At 52.1% G+C, this 21,309-nt stretch overlaps 1 protein-coding gene across 2 annotated transcripts; it reads right to left on the bottom strand.

The window, feature by feature from the left end:
• Positions 1-2,105: 2,105 nt before the first annotated feature.
• Positions 2,106-20,054, bottom strand: SIX6 (SIX homeobox 6). Of its 2 annotated transcripts, none has more exons than XM_077323933.1 (2): positions 19,319-20,054; positions 2,106-2,973 (listed from the first exon to the last, which is right to left on the bottom strand). In XM_077323933.1, exons 1-2 carry the CDS (start codon positions 19,829-19,831, stop codon positions 2,803-2,805), a joined length of 684 nt encoding a protein of 227 aa, XP_077180048.1. In that variant the 5' UTR covers positions 19,832-20,054; the 3' UTR covers positions 2,106-2,802. The 2 variants fall into 2 exon arrangements, with proteins under 2 accessions (XP_077180048.1, XP_077180047.1); XM_077323932.1 differs by having other exon boundaries at positions 19,260-20,054.
• Positions 20,055-21,309: the final 1,255 nt, after the last annotated feature.

The following is a 21,309-nucleotide window of genomic DNA, read 5'->3' on the forward strand; positions in this document are numbered from 1 at the left end:
GTTCTGACCGAGCAGTAATCTCAGGGCTCTCTCAGCCTCACCCACCCCACAGGGTGTCTGTTGTGGGGAGAGGAAAATGAAGGCAAATGTAAGCTGCTTTGAGCCTCCTTCGGGTAGAGAAAAACGGCATATAAGAACCAATTCTTCATTTCTTCAGTAATCTCAGGGCTCTCTCAGCCTCACCCACCTCACAGGGTGTCTGTTGTGGGGAGAGGAATGGGAAGGCAACAGTAAGCCGCTTTGAGACTCCATCAGGTAGAGAAAAGCGGCATATAAGAACCAATTCTTCTTTTCCAAATTTCTTCTTCTTCTTCTTCTTCGACTGCACCCCAACCGTTGTTTGTGTTGGCAGAATTTAAATTTAAAGATTTTGCATCATCCAGCAGTTTTGGACTAATATGCAACTTGAACGGTCCATGTCCAACTTTAGGCCACGTTCACAAGAGCTAAGCAGCATCAGCCATGGATAGGAGACCAGCAAGATAACCTGGGATTGCTATACCAAGGAAGGTGATGGCAAACCACCTGGGCTCATCCCATCCTTGGGATGCCCCGTGGAAGGGAATGTTAGAAGAGGAAGAGTTTTGACATGTCTCTTAGCCTCTGGTAGCCTCCAGAGGGCACTCTCAGAGAGTCAGAGACAGAGAGAGTTTGGCTAGGACACAGAACCATAGAGTTGGAAGAGGAATCATGGAAGGGACCTCCTGTGTCATCTAGTCCAACCCCCCGGACTATGTAGGACACTCCCAATCCCACTGCTCATCCACTGTAACCTGCCGCCCCCTTGAACCGTCGCAGAATCAGCCTATCCATCAAATGGACATTGAGGCCATCCAGTCTCACCCCCTGCTCAATGCAGGATCAGACTCAAGCATCCAGGAGAAGGATCTGTCCAGCCGCTGCTTGAAGACCACCAGTGAGGGGGAGCTCCCCACCTCCTTAGGCAGCCCATCCCACTGCTGAACTAGACTCCTGGAATCCTGGAGTGGGAAGGGGCCATCCAGGCCATCTAGTCCCACCTCTTGCTCAAGGCAGGATCAGCCAATGAAAATTTAATAAATAAGAATGGTCATAATAATAATTGCTGAAAAGCTGGGCTTTAATAGGGTTGCTAGATCCATGCTGGAAAACTCCTGGAGATTTCGCGGTGGAGAGGACAGGGACTTCAGTGGAGTACAATATCAGAGAGTCCCCCCTCCCAAGCAGCCCTTTCCTCCAGGGGAACTGATCTCTGCAGTCTGGAGAGCAGCTGTCATTCCAGGGGATCCCCAGGTCCCACCTGGAGACTGGCATCCCCGAGTCCCCCCTCCCAAGCAGCCCTTTCCTCCAGGGGAACTGATCTCTGCAGTCTGGAGAGGAGCTGTCATTCCAGGGGATCCCCAGGCCCCACCTGGAGGCTGGCATCCCTGAGTCCCCCCTCCCAAGCAGCTCTTTCCTCCAGGGGACCTGATCTCTGCAGTCTGGAGAGGAGCTCTAATTCCAGGGGATCCCCAGGCCCCACCTGGAGGCTGGCATCTCTAGTAGAAGAAGTACTGCATTTTGTTGTACCCAGCTTCTTTTTTTTTTTTAACGACCCAAAGGAGCCCCAAAGCGGCTTAGGTTCACCTGCCCTTCCTCTCCCCACAGCTGACACCCTGTGAGGTAGGTAAGGCTGAGAGAGCTCCGAGAGAACTGAGACTGGCTCAAGGTTACCCAGCTGGCTGCATGTGGAGGAGAAGCAGGGAATCGAATTCGGTTCTCCAGATCAGACTCTGTTGCTGTTTAACCCTGACAGCAGTCTGGCAGATCCACCGGGGAAGTCTCTTGTGCACCCGGAAAGGAATAGAACAGGGGCAGTCAAACTGCGGCCCTCCAGATGTCCATGGACTACAATTCCCATGAGCCCCTGCCAGCCGCTGGCAGAGGCTCATGGGAATTGTAGTCCATGGACATCTGGAGGGCCGCAGTTTGACTACCTTAAGATGCCAAAAAAAGAAACTAAAACAAAACAAAACAAAACAAGAAAAATACCCAGCACTCATCAGAGTTGCAAACAAACAAACAAGAACAGTAATTTCTGGCTGTGTTAACTTTTAAGCAAACAAAAGGAACGAGAGAATCTCTGGTTTGTTGACCCAACATTTTATTATACTTGGGATTCTTGGTTTAGTTTTTTTTTCCCTCCTCGTGTTTTGGTTGTTCCTCCCCCTCCTTCTAAGAAAAGCTGGTCCCGCACATGCGCTATGAGGGGGAAGAAAATCAGAACCACCTGTGCACGTAGGCCTCAAGCCTTCGAGAATAATAATAATAATAATATTAATAATAATAATTAATAGTAGTAATTATGATACAGGGGTGGGGGATTTCTACCCACGGAGCCGAGTCTTAAATAAGTCAATAAACATTATATAGAATATTTATATAGAAGTGGGTTTTTTTCCTTAAAAAAAAAAATTTAAAAGAGAACAGATTAAAAAAAAAATCAAAACTCCCAAAACAAACGGGCGTCTTGGTGACTGAAGATCCCCAAGGAAGAAAAACGAAGTCGACCGCTGCATGCCCGGCAGGCGATGGCGCTCAGGTCCCCCCCCCCTCCCCACCCGGTCCGGTGCGTTTCCTTGGGGAGGCTTTCCTCTTCTCCGCAGACTCCCGGGCGGGCGGCAGTCTCTCCGGGCCGGGTCTTCCGACGGGGCGGCCGCTCGACGGTCCTGGCGGCCGGACGGGCAGGCACTGGCGGGCGGGGGAGAGTCCGGCCGAGGAGGTGCCGCCGCCGCCGCCGCGCCCTGGCCTCCGTGCGCCCCGTCGGGGCGGCGGCATCACAGGTCACATTCGCTGTCGCTGGAGGTAATGGAGATGGCCGAGGAGGCGGCCGCTTTGCTGGAGAGGCTGGCGGCCGGGCTGGAGGCGGCGCCCAGCAGCGGCTCCCCGGCGCTCTCGTCTTCCGACGGCAGCGCTCGGCCGGCGCCCTGCGACGACAGCACCTGCTGCTGGAGCCTGCGAGGAAGGGGAAGCAGAGAAGACGTCAACGGGGCAGGGGGAGGAGCCGGAGGGGGTCGCCCCAGACCCTCCGCGACGCCCTGCCCTGTTGGGAGCCCTGCCGCCGTCCCCCAGCACCTCCCCCCCCCCCGTGGCCAAAATCTACTTGGGATCCCCGGCCCTAAAGAAAGAAAACTGGTCTCAGCTAGGACCAGGGCCTTGTTGGCCTTAGAATCCTAGAGTTGGAAGGGACCTCCAGGGTCATCTAGTCCAACCCCCTGCACTATGCAGGACACTCACAGCTTGGCCCGGTCCTAGTGGAATGCTATGCTAAATGAAACCAAAGTCCACCTCAGAGTGTTTCTCAGGGCTTGCAAGGCAGAGCTGTTCCATCCAGGCCTCTAGTTGAGCCTGAGGGTTGCATCCAAATTTTGCTGGTCCCCCTGTGCAGAGCCCACCCAAATACTCTATGGCAGGGGTAGTCAACCTGTGGTCCTCCAGATGTCCATGGACTACAGTTCCCATGAGCCCCTGCCAGCAAACGCTGGCAGGGGCTCATGGGAAGTGTAGTCCATGAACATCTGGAGGACCACAGGTTGACTACCCCTGCTCTGTGGCATTACACCTGCTGAGGTTCCTTTCTACCCCCCCTGCCCTCCCCAGACTCTGCCCCCAAAATCTCCAAGCATTTCCTGACCAAGAGCAGGCATTCCTAATCCCATTTGAACGGTGGGACAGAGATGAAAGAAATAATGGAATGAATCAAAAACAGATGGACAGACAGGACAATTTTTATTATTATAGAGTCATTGTAACGTCAAGCCAAGTCATTTGTTTTGTTAGGACATTTGGTTTGGATCAGGGTCATATGTGTGTGTGTGGGGTGGAATAAATTCCGGGGCCTATGGTGGTTCTCGGCAGCTCTGGGTGGGACCCATGAGAGCGGCCCAGGCTAGCCAGAACCCTTCTGATCTCGGAAGCTTAAGCAAGGACCTTCCATGTGGAAGGTCTAGAGTTGCTGTGCAGAGGCAGACAACCACCTCTGAACATCTCTAGCCCTGGAAACCTGGATGTCCCAGGCAAGCCCGGTCTTGTCAGTTCTCAGAAGATAAGCAGAACCGACCCCAGTTGATTGGGAGACCAAGAATGCCCAGGGTTGCTCTGCAGAGGCAGGCAACAACAAACCACCTCTGAACATGCTGTAGGTCAGGGGTGGGCAAACTGTGGCTCCTTTGGCAGGGGCTCATGGGAGTTGTAGCCCATGGACATCGCTGGCAACCAAGATCACGCTGACTTGTGCTGCAGCTTTCCCCATTTATTTATTTTCGGTCTTATTTATAATTTGATTTCTAGACCACCGCTCCCAGTGAACTGGCTCGCGGCGGTTTACAACATATATATAAAACATTGGTAACGTAGAATCTTAGAACAATAAAATCCCCAAATCTCACCCCAATAAAATACACCTAAGAATGAAATACAATGAAACAAGATGATGGGATGTCTAGAAGATCTCCCCAGCCTGCAACACAGTTGCCTTGGTGGGCTGGAGTGTCTAGAGCAGGGGTAGTCAACCTGTGGTCCTCCAGCAAATGCTGGCAGGGGCTCATGGGAATTGTAGTCCATGAACATCTGGAGGACCACAGGTCGACTACCCCTGCTCTAGAGGTAAGGACTACACAGGGTGGACCTATACGGTCTAGTACCCAAGAACCAGGGAGGGCGGAGTTTGAAACCCCAATTGCTAGGAAATGGCACAGAAGTCGAACCTTGAAGAAAGTGCACAGGATGGACACAGATTTGTTAGAATTGCAGTGTTGGAGGAAGGTTTTATGCATGCCACGAGCCACCCCCACCAGTGGGTTCTAGATCAAATCGAGTCTGAGCTCTCCCAGAGGCTATCGTACTTTGCTTACATTCGGAGAGGACAAGAGCCGCTGGAAGAGACAACAATGCCTGGAAAAGGGGAAGGCAGCAGGAGAAACAGAACACCCAACAAAGAGATGGTGTGTTGGTTAAGAGCGGCAGCCTATAATCACACTTCTCCTCCCTGTGCAGTCAGCTAGGTGACTTTGGGCGCTCTCAGCCTCACTTCCCTGTTGCGGGGAGAGGGATGATAAGCAATTGGAAGCGGCTTTGAGACTCTTTTGGATAGTAAAAAGCAGGGTACAAAAAACCCAAACAAATACTTCTTCAGTTGAGGCAGCTGCATATTGCAGTTTGTAAGATCTCCCTAATGCTGGGAGCGATTGAGGGCAAATGAAGAAGGGGACAACGACAGAGAATGAGGTGGCTGGATGGAGTCACTGAAGCAGTCGGTGCAAACTTAAATGGACTCCGGGGAATGGTAGAGGACAGGAAGGCCTGGAGGATCATTGTCCATGGGGTCGCGATGGGTCGGACATGACTTCGCAACTAACAACAACAAAAAGACCTCAGCAAGGCTGTTCATGATAAAATGGCTTTCGAGGGAGTTAATTCATGGGGTTACCTTAATTTGGAAGCAAGGTGGCTAAACTGACTCTTTTGAGTCAGAGAAAAGACAGTATCTACATTTATGACTCGAAACCCCTTGTATAAATGATTTGTGGATTTGATGATTAAGGGAAACAAATTAAATCACAGGGAAAAGAGTGGGTTTTTTTGTAACTATAATTGATAAGTTCCTAATTTTGTTTTGTCATGGAGAAAATCACAAGCTTCTTTATTTTAAAAATTATTTCTATTTTTATTTTTCTCTTCTGCACCGATATTCTCCCCTCCCATTTTCATTTTCTTTCTTCTATCTCGTAGTAGTTTTTATCTGGAGGTTGGTATATGTCAAGATAATAACAACAACAACAACAATAATAAAACCCTACATTCCATATTTTTTCATTTATACATTTTATTTATAATTAAATCTATAGGTTATCCCTCCTGAGTCATTCAAAATTAATAATTATGAAATAGTTAAACTGATTTCCTACTGCCTCCTGCCCAAAACAAGGGGGAAAAAGGGAAGCAATAACAAATTCATTCAAATAATAATTTAGCTGGGTGGGTTGTGGACAGGGAGGCCAGTGGACTATAAAGTTGTTTCCAGGCCTCAACTCCATCTTGCAGGTCTTGTGGAACTGTTTAAGGTCCTGATTTAATGTGGAAGTGCATCCCACCAGGCTGGGGCCACAATGAAAGGCCCTGGGCCTGGTTGATCCATCAAGAGGTCCACCAGTGGGGCCAGAACTCCAGACACCCACTGTTTCCCCCTCAGGCACCAAGAATGCAGAGCATCCCTGTCACAGACATAAGAACATAAGAGAAGCCATGTTGGGTCAGGCCAGTGGCCCATCCAGTCCAACACTCTGTGTCACAAAATGGCCAAAACCCAGGTGCCATCAGGAGGTCCACTAACAGGACCAGAACTCTAGAAGCCCCCAAGTACCAAGAATTAAGACCATCACTGCCCCAGACATAAGAACATAAGAGAAGCCATGTGGGATCAGGCCAGTGGCCTATCCAGTCCAATAATCTGTGCCATATAGTTGCCAAAACCCAGGTAGCATCAGGAGGTCCACCCAATGGGGCCAGAACTCCAGAAGCCCTCACACTCTTGCCCCCTAAGCACCAAAAATACATAGCCTCACTGCCCCCAGACAAAATGTTCCCTCTAGACCTTGTGACCAACAGCCCCTAAAGGACCTGTGCTCCATATCTTTATCCAACCCGCTCTTGAAGCTGTCTGTATCTGTAGCGGCCATCACTTCCTGTGGCAGGGATTTCCATGTCTGAATGACTCTTTGGGTGAAGAAGGACTTCCCTTGATCTCTTCTAAGCCTACTGCTCATTAATCTCATGAAGTGCCTGTTTCATAGGCTGTACAAGGCAGACCCAAGCGTCCTGCTTTGGGACAAGAAAGTGGGCAAATCGATTGGAATGTGGGAAGGAACTGGTTTCGGCATCTCTCCTCTCTGGCTATTCCTCTCTGGCTACTCCCTGCCTGCACACTGGAGACCTTTGCAAATCTGGCAGTCTATAGCTCGAACAGTTATTTAGCCGTCTTCGCATTTGCAGTTCTACTTTCAGGTTCCAGGTGGTACGATGAGCGGTAATGACGTTATGCGGAAATACAATTCTGCTGTTGCTATTGTTAGGATAATCAGTCCCTGGTTTTAATGTGCAAGATTGGATTTTGAAGGCCGATGCCTCCCGTGATAGGCAATGAATATCACAATCAAAGTTCTTCCTTTTGTTTAAATTAATTAAGTCCATGAGAGAGCTTCATATTTAGTTAACACCAGACAATCTCAGATTGGTCTTTACTGGCTTGCGATTCCAGATTGCACTAGTGGCCTGTCTTTTAAGGTTTGCTCAGATCCCAAAAGAATTAAGTCTCTTTATGGGGCTAATCTGGGCCGTCCATCCCTTTATACAGTTCCAGAGGATATACGGTGCTATGTACTATTCTGCCCTCTTCTCAAAGAACCCAGATCCACATTTTTAGATAAGATCCTAGGAAATTTCCCCTCTTTTTCCTCAGATCATGAAAAACTCTTGTTTCTGTGATCTGATGAGGATCCCTTTATAACTAATAAAGTAGCCCTCTTTGATCTGGCTGCTAGGAAGCGAGGAGCTGAGCAAGTGAAAGTTTTGGAAACACATTTACAGCAGGTATTTTGGCTTCATTAAACCATGGATTCTTCTTGGTCTCACCTACACGGTTTTATTACAAGTATTCATAAGAATTCTTTTGATATACCACTCTGAGATGGTTCTTTGGGTAGGGCGGTAAATAAATTAAATAAAATTTTTGTTTTTATCTTAATATTTTATTTTATAGTCGGTGCAAACTTAAATGGATTCCGGGGAATGGTAGAGGACAGGAAGGCCTGGAGGATCATTGTCCATGGGGTCGCGATGGGTCGGACACAACTTCGCACCTAACAACAACAACAACAACAACTGTATGTTTTGTACTAATTTTTATACCACTACTGTTTTATATTGTTACACAATAAATTTGACTACTACTTCAATAATTAGTGTTTATGCTGGGGTGGCTAAACTGTGGTTCATCAGATGTTCATGAACTACAATTCCTATGAGCACATGTTGGCAGGGTTTCATGGGAATTGTAGCCCATGGACATCTGGAGAGCCACAGTTTGGCTACCCTCAGTTTATGCATATTATGGGAACTGCATAATTTGAGGGAGGTATTCCTCATTCCATATTATCCATTTCATTTCTTAGATATTTTAAATGTTATTCTTTTACTACAGTATTCTGGTTTTGGAGGGCAGCCTCATTGGTCAGTAGTAAAACCCCTAGATTTGAACCCACTAGCACCTTGTACCACTTTTAATGCCTGACTGGCTGTGAAGTTGATTTCTTTTATCCCATAGCGTTCCCATTGTTGCAAAGGCATTTGCTCTCTAAAGTTCTGCATCCATTTAATCATGTCATTTTTCACTTGTTCTTCTACTGTTTCATACTGAAGCCTTAACTGATATAGAAAAATCATAGAAAACCATAGGATCATAGAGTTGGAAGGGACCATTCAGGCCATCTAGTTTAACCATGCAGGGTCCACCTAATCAGCCTATATCCATTGTAACAAATTATCTTTTTGTTCTGTCCTCAACTTTTCAGATCCAGTCTCCTCTGTTAAGGCTCCACCATCCATAGCAATTCTTGAATCTCAAAATGGATTGTGAATCCTTCGTTTCTAATATTGAATAGTGAATCCTTCGTTTCTAATATCTTGCTAAGGCTTAAATTTTCCAGACAACATTTTCAGAGGGTGAGTTTTGGAAAGGCAAAGCTCCCTTTGTCAGATATCCAAGGAAGAGAGCATTAACTCCAGAAAGATTATATCCCCCAAATTGTGTGGATCTTGCAACTAGTTGCAATATTCTAGCAATGCAATATTAGACAGCCCCCTGAGATCCTGTCACAACAGGGAAGAGATGACCTTACGTGGTTCACCAGATCTCCAGAAAATGCATTGTTGAATATTGCTGGGATACGTTCACAAATCTAAATGGATTTGTGAATGGTTTTGAGAAGGTGCAGAAGAGAGTAACGAGAATAATCTGGGGCCTGGGGACCAAATCCTGGGTGGAAAGTCTGAGGGACTTGGAAATGTGCAGCCTAGGGAAGAAGAGGTAGTGACATGATGGCTCTCTTGAAGTATTTGAAAGGTTGTCACATGGTTCCCATTGGCAGCAGAAGATAGGACCTACAGGAATGACTTTAAACGCCATGTAGAATGTTACCAGCTAGATAAATGTTCACAGTCCGAGTAGTTCAGCAGTGGAAGGGGCTGCATAAGGAGGTGGGGAGCTCCCCCTCACTGGCGGTCTTCAAGCAGTGGCTGGACAGATCCTTCTCCTGGATGCTTGAGGCTGATCCTGCATTGAGCAGGGGGTGGGACTAGATGGCCTGGATGGCCCCTTCCCACTCTAGGATTCTAGGAGTCTAGTTCCGCCGTGGAAAGGGCTGCTTAAGGAGGTGGGGAGTTCCCCCTCACTGGCCGTCTTCAAGCAGCGGCTGGACAGATCCTTCTCCTGGATGCTTGAGGCTGATCCTGCACTGAGCAGGGGGTGGGACTAGATGGCCTGGATGGCCCCTTCCCACTCTGTGGTTCTATGAAATAATATGCTGTGACAAAGCTGAGGTGAAACAAGGTATTTAGCACCAGAACCTTGTCACATATCAATACAGCAAAACAAAGGCAACTTGAATGAAATAAGACAACTTTTAATGAACTACTGGATTCTTTATCGTTCTGTAGTTGTGTTTGTCAGCGATGCCACCAAGTTTTTCTTTATCTTGTTGTTGTGCCAATAAGACAAACACATGTCAAGCAGTTGCACATACCCCTTTACCCTCCTTAGAGAAAAGGGATTGTGCTTTTAAGACAAAGATGTAATACTCGGGCCAAAATGCCGGGTAGAATGAGCTCCCGGAGGAGATCAGGGCCCTGACGGAGCTAAAACAGTTCTGCAGGGCCTGCAAAAGGGAGCTCCTCCACCAGGTATTTGGTTGAGACCAGGCATAACCAACCACATCTGCAGGGCCCCTTCTCCCTCCCTCCCTCCCTCCCTTCCAGAAATCCACCCATGCATTCTGCTCTGGACCTGTTTGCTTCGTGATACTCTGTTACCTCCGTTATAGTTTAATGTTAATATTATTATTATGAAAAACTAAGCTCTATGTACCATTTTCTGTGTTTTATGTAAACCGCCTGAGCCTCAGGGGAGGGCGGTATATAAATACAATCTAACTAACTAAATAAATAGTTCTCAAAAAATAGGGTCTTGTTGAGGTCCACAATTTGCCAATAAATCTGGCCTCCGTACACATCCACGTGCATGCCGAATGCATTTAGCATAGCCCCCATGCAATGCCGAAAATACTATTGAAATATCAAAACTTAGCACTTTATGCCACTCCCTCACCTGATGCAAACATTTGGCTGCTCTTAGTCCTAAAGGGGGTAGAATCATAGGATTTGTTTTAATTTATCCTAAGACATTTAAATGACTTAATTTTAGACTTATTATGTTAAATTCTGGCTGTGTTTTACTGATGGTCATATTACACTGTTGTTGTTGTATCATGATGCAAACAGAGCCCTTTGGAAGGGTGGGATAAAAATTACAAAAATAAATTAAATAAATTGTGCTCAGCCAGTGAGCTGGTGAGAGAGAAAAATTGCTACTGGAATGCTCTATCTGGGGCAGGAATGCTCTGTCTTCTTGGTGGTTTGTGGGGCAAGAGTGGAAGGGTTTCTTGAGTTCTGGCCCCACTGGTGGACCCCCAAGAACCCCTGGGTTTTGGCCCCTGTGTGACACAGAGTGTTGGCCTGGATGGGCCATTGGCCTGATCCAACATGGCTTCTCTTAGGTTCTTATATTCTCATGATGACTACTCTGTCTTACGCAAGCAATTATGTAGAGAGATCTGTGCTATACTGTCAAAAGCTTTCACAGCCAGATTCGGTTGTCGTAGATTTTTGGGCTGTGTGGCCATGATCTGGTAGTTTTAGTCTCTAGAAATAAAACCACCAGATCATGCTCACGCAGCCCAGAAGACCCACAGTAATAATCTGTGACGTACAGTATTTGCTGGCATATAAGACTACTTCCCCCCCCCCTGAAAAACATGCCTCCAAGTGGGGGGGGGTCGTCTTACACGCCGGGTGCACTTTAGTTGGGATAGACATAGCTGCCCATAGTGGCCCATAGTAATGTATTTTGAGTGGAAATCTTGGGGGGTCGTCTTATACGCCCAGTTGTCTTATACGCCGGCAAATACGGTACTTTGAACAACAGAAATGTGGAATAGGCTGCCTAAGGAGGTGGTGAGCTCCCCCTCACTGGCAGTCTTCAAGCAAAGGTTGGATGCACACTTTTCTTGGATGCTTTAGGATGCTTTGGGCTGATCCTGCGTTGAGCAGGGGGTTGGACTAGATGGCCTGTGTGGCCCCTTCCAACTCTATGATTCTGTGATTCTGTGCAGGGTACATGGCTTTTCTATCGTTTTCTTCATTATGAGAATCTTTCTGACCTGTATGGCCAGAAAAGGAGCACTAAACTTAGGCTAAATTCTTTAACGGTTGATCTGTAAATGTTTTCGCGTGTTTGTATATGTTTTTATTGTTTTCAGCCCCCCCAAGCCTGTTGCCAGGGTGGGGTGACCAAGAAATCTAAATAGTAGTTGTAGTAGGGATGGCAGGTGAATTTCCTCCAGGCCAGGCTGGATTTTGGAGATTTTTTTTGGGGGGGGGATCACTTGGGCATGAAATTGAGTTCACTGGGTGGGCAGTTGTGAGTGTCCTGCATTGTGTAGAGGGTTGGACTAGATGACCCAGGAGGGTTTTTCTAATTCTATGATTCTACTACTGCCACTAGTAGTAATAGTAATAGATACTAGTCCAGGAGCACCTTAGAGACCAAGAGTTTTAACGGAACGCTCCCTCTGCCAGATCTGAAAAGCACAGCATTGGCTTTTGAAAGCTCATCCACCCAACTCCCCCAATATCTTGCCAGCCACCAAGTTGCTACGAGGTACGGCTCCGATCTAGCTACTTTTGCGGTTGTTTTCATCACGGTTAGGTTAGGTCCAGGCTCAGGTTATAGTTGACAACTGTCTTAGAGCCAGCTTGGTGTAGTGGTTAGGAGTGCGGACTGGCATGCCAGGTTCGATTCTACGCTCCCCCACATGCAACCAGCTGGGTGACCTTGGGCTCGCCATGGCTCTGATAAAGCTCTTCTGACCTAGCAGTGATATCAGGGCTCTCTCAGCCTCACCCACCCCACAGGGTGTTTGTTGTGGGGAGAGGAATGGGAAGGCAACAAAAAGCAGCATATAAGAACCAACTCTTCTTCTTCTTCGAACAAAGGGCAGTTGCTGTTAATTAAAACACAGGGAGCACACTGCATATTCTAAAAACATTCTAAAAACAAATAATTGGGCCTCGGAAGGACCCGTTTCTAGTTTGCATATTAGAATGTGTCATAAGTGATGCCTTTTTGGAAGGCTTTTATCAGAAGGGGAGGAAACGTCGGTTTTATTACTCGCGGCTGTTCTCTCCAGCCCGTTTCCAACAATTGTTTCAGCAACTTGACCGTGAGCACCTTGCCAAAGATGAAAACAGACCCATTTTCCCCTGCCCATTTGGCTAGCAGTTTAAATTGCCTTTCTCCATCACGTTTAAGAAAAGGCCTGGAGTCCCAGTCTGAAAAGGATCTTTCAGGATTCTTGGAGATTTCCCCTAATTATCACTATTTAAAAAACAAAACATCTACAAAAAAACCTGTATTGGATAAGGGGTGGGGGTAGGGTGAGTTTTCCAAACCAATCTTTTAGGAAGCTAATATTAAGAGGAAAACTGTACTTTTAACTCTACATATTTTAAAGCGGCTTGGGAGATATTTTTGAGACAAAAGAAGAAGACGAAGAAGATGAAGAGTTGATTCTTCTTTATTTTAAAATAAGAGTTGATTCTTATATTCCATTTTTTCCTACCAGCAGGAGTCTCAAAGCGGCTTCCAAGCGCCTACCCTTCCTCTCCCCACAACAGACACCCTGTGAAGTAGGGGAGGCTGAGAGAGCTCTGAGAGAACTGGGACTGGCTCAAGGTCACCCAGCGGGCTGCATGTGGAGGAGGGATGAGGAGCCAAAGCCGGTTCTCCAGATTAGAGTCCGCAGCTCTTAACCACGCTGCCTCTCAGGGAAGGCATGAAGCTGTCTTATACTGAATCAGACCCCTTGGTCCATCAAAGTCAATATTTACTCAGACAGGCAGCTGCTTCTGAGAATCTTAGGCATGGGTCTGTCTCGCCACTTCCTACCTGGTCTTTTCAACTGGAGATGTTGGAGATGGAACCAAACACCTCCACATGCCAAGCAGATGCTCTGCTGGCCAACTCTGACCCACAGTCCTACCATTCCTTGCGATGTGCCAGATTCCGCGTGCTTTCTCTTTCCGCCACCCACCCGAAAACCCACCTCCTGTCACTTTGCTGTTGATTTCTGCAGGCATCTCAAGATCTGAAGAAGGCAGCTGACTTACAGGAGTCATAAATGCCGGTGGTTTGAGCACAAGTAGCCCCTGCCTGAAAGACTGTTGGCCTGGCCTGGGCAGCCCAGATTGGCTAAATTTCAGAAGCTAAGCAGGGTCAGCCTTGGTTAGTATTTGAATGGGAGACCACCAAGGGACAGAGTTTCTTCGGAAGTCCGGGGACTCTAAACAGAGGCATCCTGTCTGTCTCTTGACCCGAAAGCCTTCCGGATCTCTTCCCTCCATGCAAAGCGTCTTTCGCCTTTTCCAACTGGAGAACAGTCTCCAGGATTTGTCCTTCGCAGGACTGCAAATTATGGTCTCTTCGTACCCCATCAGCTCTCTCAGGGCTTGGCTTAGAAGAACAATAAACGCGAAAGCAAAGAGGATTTCTTGACAAGGCGGTGTTCTTTGGATGAGCCCTGCGGCAGACTTCGACTTGCTCAAATCTGGGCGCTGGGGGATTCTGAATCCAACCAGAAGCCCCAAACCAGGGGTAGTCAAACTGCGGCCCTCCAGATGTCCGTGGACTACAATTCCCATGAGCCCCTAGGAGGGGCTCATGGGAATTGTAGTCCACGGACATCTGGAGGGCCGCAGTTTGCCTACCCCTGCCCCAAACCCTTGGGCTTAAAGCGGATTAAACCCACCTTCACGCTTAAGTCTTAACCAGTGCGCCAGGCTGGCTCACAACGAGCCCCTTCCCACAATCTTGGCACTGGGAAATTCCCAGTCCAACCAACCGCCGAAAACTCTTGGGTTTGTCTAACCCTCTGCCGCTCTGAACCACTATACCCTACACTGGCGCACAGTGAGCCCTTTGCCAAAATCTGGGCACTGGGAAATTGTGGCCCAGTCGCCTAAAAGCCTTGGGCTTAATCGGATTTAACCCCCCCTGGCCGGCTTACAGCCTCGCCCTCCGACACAAAGGGAGTCCGCCTTACTCGCCTCCTGGAAAAGGAATGTAGGTCATCGGCGCTAATTAATGCGTCGAAATGGCTCCCGGAGCGCAGCTCTCCTCTCCTCTCCTCTCCCCAGCGAGCCTGGACTTTTGCGGCAAAAGCGGGTCTCCCCCCATCCCCACCCTGTGTATTCTCTGCGGAAGCGCCTTGCCCCTCCATGCCACCCCTGCGCCCCAAAAACACCCGGGCGCTCTTCTCTCCATGCTCCGCCCGAGCTTCGGTCGGCGTGCAAATGAGCATCTTTCCCGAGCGGAGCGTCTTCTTCCCCGCTGGACCAGCAACGCCGCGATCCCGGGCAGAGCATCAAGAACAATGGGGCTGGGGGGGGGGCACAGGCCGTCGCAATGGCGTCTCCCTTCCCAGCGTGCAAGATCAGGCGGGGGTGGGCGGAAATAATAACCCCGGCCTTAAAATGAAACCGTTCCGAGATAAAAGGAGCTTGGGTTAGATTCTTATAATCCTTCTAGTAGAAGAAGAAGAAGAAGAAGAAGAAGAAGAAGAAGAAGAAGAAGAAGAAGAAGAGTTGGGCTTTTTATACCCCGCTTTTCACTTTTCACTGCCCGAAAGAGTCTCCAAGGAGTCCATTTTCCCTTCCTCTCCCCCAAATTGATGGGGCTGAGAGAGCTCGGAGAGAACTGCGACTGGCCCAAGGTCACCCAAGCTGGCTGTATGTGGAGGAGGAGTGGGGAATTCAACCCCATTCTCCAGATTAGAGGCTGCCCCTCTTAACCCCTGAACCGTGCTGGCTGCTGCTGCTGTTGTTGTTGTTGTTATTATTATTATTATTATTATTATTATTATTATTATTATTATTATTATTATTATTATTATTATTAGCCACTCCTCCGGGCCTGCTGACCACACACATCGTCAGGTAGCAGCATCTAAAAACCAAGTGAGCACCTCCCATCTCGCCGTCCCGTTTTGGCCGGGTCAGCGCTGCGGTTCGAGGTCTGTCTTGGGGCGCGGGGCCTGGGCAGGCGGGTGCCCGACGGTGGTGACACCTTTGATGGCTGCCCAGCAAGACCGCGGCGGTCCTCCTCTCGCCTCCTCTGCAGAGAGGCGGCGGGGCAAGCCGTGGGCGGCGCCGGATCCTTCCCCCACCTGGACACGTCGCGCCGAATCGCGGGGAAGCCCGTCCGGCAATGGAGCCGCCAGCTAGATCAGGAGGAGGACATCCCGTGGGGAGTTCGATCCCTTCTCGCCTCCACCCGGGAGGAAATACGGGGTGGGTACTGGGGAGCCGGGAGGGGCTTTATCTGCCCTGCGCCGGAGGGATCCCCCCTTCCCCAGGTTAGCTTCCCGAAGCACCCCGGGATGCGTCAACCTGCCGACACCCTCCTGGACTTCAGCCAGAGGACAGGTCCATCTAGATATCCTTGCATTAAGCATATGGGCTTGTGTGTATCCATCCCTCCATCTATGTATCCCTCCATCCCCCCCTCCATCCCTCTCTCTCTCCATCTATCTATTCCTCCCTGTATTCCATCCCTGTATCCATCCATACGTCCCTCCATCCATCCATCCATCCATCCATCCATCCTGTCTCTGTCTGTCTGTCTGTCTGTCTCTCTCGTCTGCCCTTCTCCGATAGACGTACAGCCCGGTGAAAAACGAGTCCGGCTTTGGGGGGAAATATAATTGCAGATAAATTGTTATCCAAATCGATCATTCTACAATACAATACAACGGGGAAATAGCCCTTCCTTACTCTCCATACCCCCTCCCCCTTTAAAAAAAAAAAGAACTTGGCAGAATAGCTGAGCAACTCTCCGGACCGATCATCCCCCCCACAATGAAATCTTTCGTCGCCGCCTTCGCAGGCTGCTCGGGGTGGCTCAGAGGCGAGGCCGGCGAGCCAAGGGAGGCGCCTGCCGCGGCCAAAGAGCCGGAGATCCGCCGCGGATTTCCCCGGGAGAGCAAAGGAGCGCGGCTTCCCCCCATCCCGCTGGTCTCGAGAAGGGCTGGCCCTTGGGGACGCGCAAGATTTCGGAGGTGGGCGGCCGTCGAAGCCCAGGCTGGAGCTCGGGGGGGCTGAGCGGGGTCGGCCCCGGAATGCTTGGGCGGGAGGCCGCCCCGGGAGGGTCCCTGCGCAGAAGGAAGCAGTGGCCGAGCACCTTGGATCGTCGAAATCCTCGACCACTCGGCGACTTGGCCGCGCTTGCTGGATGGTGGGGCACGTGGGCAAGGTGGGCGAGGGATTCCGCGCACGCATCGCTTAATTTGGCGGTAGAGGTTCCTGTTCTGCGCAGGGAACTCCGTCTGCAAAAGAACATCAGCAAAAGTGCATTCGCCTACCTAGGCCGGTCCCTTGCGCAGGTCCCTTTTGCGTGCGCGCTTTCCATGTGCTTTTGAAGATGGATTTCCCTGCGCAGGACAGGAACCTCTGCTTCTACATTGCGTTATTCAAGGCAAGGGTGGTCAAGCTGCAGCCCTCCAGATGTCCATGGACTACAATTCCCATGAGCCCCTGCCAGCGAATGCTGGCAGGGGCTCATGGGAATCGTAGTCCATGGACATCTGGAGGGCCGCAGTTTGACTACCCCTGGTCCAAGGTGTGTACAATGGGCCCAGGTAATAGAGATTCGGAGGTGGTTGGCTATGTCTCCCTCCCTGGAGGTCCCCCACCCAAATGCCAGCCAGGGTCGACCCTCCTTAGCTTCCGAGATCTGAACGGTCCGGCTCGTTCTGCACCCGTTGGCAAAGGCCCTTTTCATGCCCTTTAGGAGTAGATTAGCCTGTTTTGCACCAGAAAATCCACCTACAAAAGTATATTCAAGGTGTGTTTTTTTTTTCTAATGTGTTTTTTTTGCTGTTTTTTTTTTAAACAGCCCACTTTTTCAAAATGCCTCTCCGTCCCTCGCCCCACAACAGACACCCTGGGGAGGCAGGTGGGGCTGAGAGAGCTCAGAGAGAACTTCTCTGCTAAAACGCATCCTGAGAGCACTGCGACTAGCCCAAGGTCGCCCAACTGGCTGCAGGTGGAGGAGACTGCTCAAGAGGGCTCGCCGTGGGGTTTGTCTGCCTGCAGCAGCAGGAAAGAACCAGAGTCCTGAAGCGCCTAACCGAATTTGTGGCAGGGCGGGATCTTTGGCGAGGCGCGTCTCCCTTCTTCCGATGGACGGGAGAGGAAGGCTGCCAGGCCGGCCAACTAATGGGGGACCGGGGCGACGGAAGCAGTCCCACTGCTTCTTGTGGTGCAAGTTTGGGGGGGCGCTGAGAACCCTACAGCTGTCATTGCCGCGCGGTGCCTGGAGGATGGGGGCGATTTCTGGGTGGGTCTCCCAGTGAGGAGCAAAACAGCACATACTTCTCTGCCATGCATGAATCAAAACCGTCCCCCCTCCCCCCTTGTGCGCTCCTTCGGCGGGCGATGTCAATCCGGAGCATCGAACCGACATTTGTGCTCCTAAAGAGCATTTGTGCTTCTCAGTCCCTTGCAGGCCTTGAGTTTAGAAGGGCGCGCTGTGAGGAGGGTGGCGCCGTGGAGTGGATCGGGGCGACTGCAAGGGCGGTTGGGGAAGGGGGACGTGTGATCAGTTTTTAACCGGTCTGAGGAAGAAGAGATCCTCCCCCCAAAGAAAGGGTGGCAAGGAAGGAGCTGAAATTCAGGGTTTGGAAAATGGAGAAACTCATAGCACCGTGTTGGGCACTTCCGCACCAGCCGGATAGTCCACGTTCAATGCTCTTTGGCGACCGTTTGCGGGTGGAGGTACTGAAAACGCATTATTCTAGTTATGTGAAAGCGCAGGAAGACTCAAGGTGCCATTGCAAACCCCTCCCCCGCAGCGCCCCCACAAAATGACAAAACTGCACAACGCATCCGGCCCCTGTGCGCCAAGGGGGCTGCCCCCCAATCGCAGGAATGGGGGGCCTCTGGAATTTCGGATAAGGCTGCCAGATGTGGCCTGACCCCTCTGCTTCTTTCTTAGGAAGCGTCTCAGAGAGGCGCAAGGGGATCCTAAGGGTGTGAGCACAGAAACAAGCCCCCCAACATAGGGAGTCGCGCTTTTCTTTCTTGGCTGGCTTTCTTGTCCCTCCAACCTGGTGCGCTGGCTCCCGAGAGAGTTCACAGGGAAGGAACCGGGTGAAGAAGACCCGAGCTGCCAGCGGGTCCTTCCCTTCCCGCGCTGTCTGGCGCCTCAAGGGGAAGCGGTTTCCCCCAACCGGGCATCTGGACTGGACCAGGGCTCTGGCCGACCGAGGACAGGAGCCCGACTGAAGCCAGACAAAGGCGCCTTAGCGCCTGGGGCTTAAATTTGCGGCGCTTCCCCACAGGCGAAATCATGCGGTTTCCGTCCACTTCTGAGCCCCTTTGCAGGTGGGTTTGGCCGCTACTCTCTCAAGGCGCTTTTGCGGCCGGGCTTTCCCGTGCGGAAACAGGAAAGGGCATTGAAAGGGCATCACCCAAAGGGATGTCCGTGCAGTGGCAAAGGGACCGAAAGCGGACGGAAAGCGCGGTATTTCGGAGCGTGCGGAAGCGTCCCTTTTGTCAGGGGCTGTGGGGGGAATCCAGATGCGCTCCCCCCGCTTTTTGTGTTCTAGCCGTTAGAGCAGGGGTAGTCAAACTGCGGCCCTCCAGATGTCCATGGACTACAATTCCCATGAGCCTCTGCCAGCAAACGCCGGCGTTTGCTGGCAGAGGCTCATGGGAATTGTAGTCCATGGACATCTGGAGGGCCGCAGTTTGACTACCCCTGCGTTACAGGCATCCGGGAGGGTCCCGATCCGAGGCGCCCGAGCCCTCCCTGCCCTCCCCCGGCCCGCATGGCCTCGCCAGCCCTCCCCGCGGACCTGTTCTTGGCGGCGGCGGCGCGGTCCCTCTGGCGCCGGTTCTTGAACCAGTTGCCCACCTGGGTGGGGGTGAGGCCGGTGGCCTGGGCGAGCTCGCGCTTCTTGGCCGGGTTGGGGTAGGGGTCCTGCAGGTACCACTCGCGGAGCAGGTGCCGGGTGCGCTCCTTGAAGCAGTGCGTCTTCTGCTCGCCGTCCCAGATGGTGCGCGGCAGCGGGAACTTCTTGCGCACGCGGTACTTGTCGACGGGCCCCAGCGGCCGCCCGCGCAGCTTCTCGGCCTCCTGGTAGTGCGCCTCGAGCCACAGGGCCTGCAGCTTGGCGTGCGACTCCTTGGGGAACTTGTGGCTCTCCAGGATGTGGTAGAGCTCGCGGTAGTGGCCGCCGTGGAAGGCCACCACCGCCCGGGCGCGCAGCACCGACTCGTTCCGGTGCAGCGCCTCGCACGCCGCCGGCGCCACGGGCAGCGACCAGAGGAAGCGGCCCAGGCGCTCCACGTCGCCGCTCTCCTCCAGCGTCTCGCACACGCCGGCCACTTGCTGCGGGCTGAAGTTGAGCAGCGGCAGCTGGAACATCGAGACGGCCCCGGCCGAGCCGGGCGGCCCCAGGCCCGGCCCGGCTCAAGGCTCTGCGCGCACCGCCCGGCCCGGCCCGGCCCAGCCGCCGCCGCCGCCGCCGCCTTCTCGCACAGCCGGAGCCCGGGCCGAGCGCTGCCCGGGAGCAGGAGGCGCAGAGGGGCCGCGCAGTCCCCGGGGCCAGGCGCCGAGGCGGAGGGCTGGCGGGGAGCGCCCCTGCGCTCCGGCGCCCGCAGAAAGAAAGCGCCGCGCCGCGGTGGAGGCTTCAAGTTTGCGCGGGGGGGGGGGAGGGAGGGGGGAGGAGGAGGAGGAAGAAAGGGATTGTGTGAATGGAGGAGGGGAAGGGAGGCCGGGAGAACGGAGGGAAGCCCCCTCCCCAGGCCGACCCCCCCCCCGACACACACACACGCACACACACTCCCCTCCACCGCTGCTGATTTGCTGCCGGTTGGCCTCGCCAGATTGGCCGCCCCTCGGTTTCCATGGCAGGCCTGCCTGCCCATCACTGTCAAACCGGGCTGCCAATCAAACCCGGCGCGCTCCGAGGAGGAGGGTCTGTCTTCTCCCCCCCCCCCCCCCAGTTTCTCCGCTTTGGACGGCGCCCGGAGACCGCGGGCTTAAGGGGTGGGAGGGGTGAGGGAATCGTTCGTATCCCCGGCAAGGTACGTTCGCGCGCCTCCAGCACCAGGGAGCGGCCAGGCTCGCGGAAGTGGACCGGTCCGGAGGTGCGGCCTGCTCGCCTCGGCTCTCTGGCTGGAGTCAAAAGAGACTCTGAGATCAGACGATCGACTTGCGCGTCGCTTGGGAAGGAAGGTCGGACAAGAAAGCCCCAAGAAAGGCGCCTTTGAGCAGCCTTGTCAGTTTCACGGCCGGTCTTGGTCAGTTTCACAGCCTCAGCTGCTGCGGGCGGACCTCGGCCGGATCGAGCGCGCTGGCTTGTTCCCAGTCCGGCCGGGCTGATCTGCCGCCCTCCGCCCTTTACTGTTTTGGACAGCCGCGGAAAAGCCACTCGCGCGTAAAGCGGCTTCCCGTCCGTGGCGCCTGCGACCTCGGGCGCTCGGGGAGGAAGCCCTGTGGGACCCCCTGCTCCGCCCACGTAGGTGGGCTCCAGGCGCGTCAAAGCGCTTAAGCTGGGTCCCCGTACAACCTCGGCGCCGCCTGGAAGGAAGGAAGGAAGGAAGGAAGGAAGGAAGGAAGGAAGGAAGGAAGGAAGGAAGGAAGGAAGGAAGGAAGGAAGGAAGGAAGGTTGGGGGGGCGGAACGAAAGGATCTAAGGCCGTCTGCATAAACAGGATCCGACCGATCTTCTCATTGGGTTGTGGATCGCATCGAGCGTAAGCGTCTTTGGGGCAGTTGTGGTTTGATAGTTAACCCAAGCGAGAAAAGTCCCCTCCTGGGATTTTAAGTCTGTCTCGCCTTCCCCACCTCTCCAGACGCCGGAGGAAACCCGAAATGCTGCGCTAAACGCGGTGAGAATCG

Source organism: Paroedura picta, chromosome 2 (assembly GCF_049243985.1).
Source record: "Paroedura picta isolate Pp20150507F chromosome 2, Ppicta_v3.0, whole genome shotgun sequence".
NCBI classification, from domain to species: Eukaryota; Metazoa; Chordata; class Lepidosauria; order Squamata; family Gekkonidae; genus Paroedura; species Paroedura picta.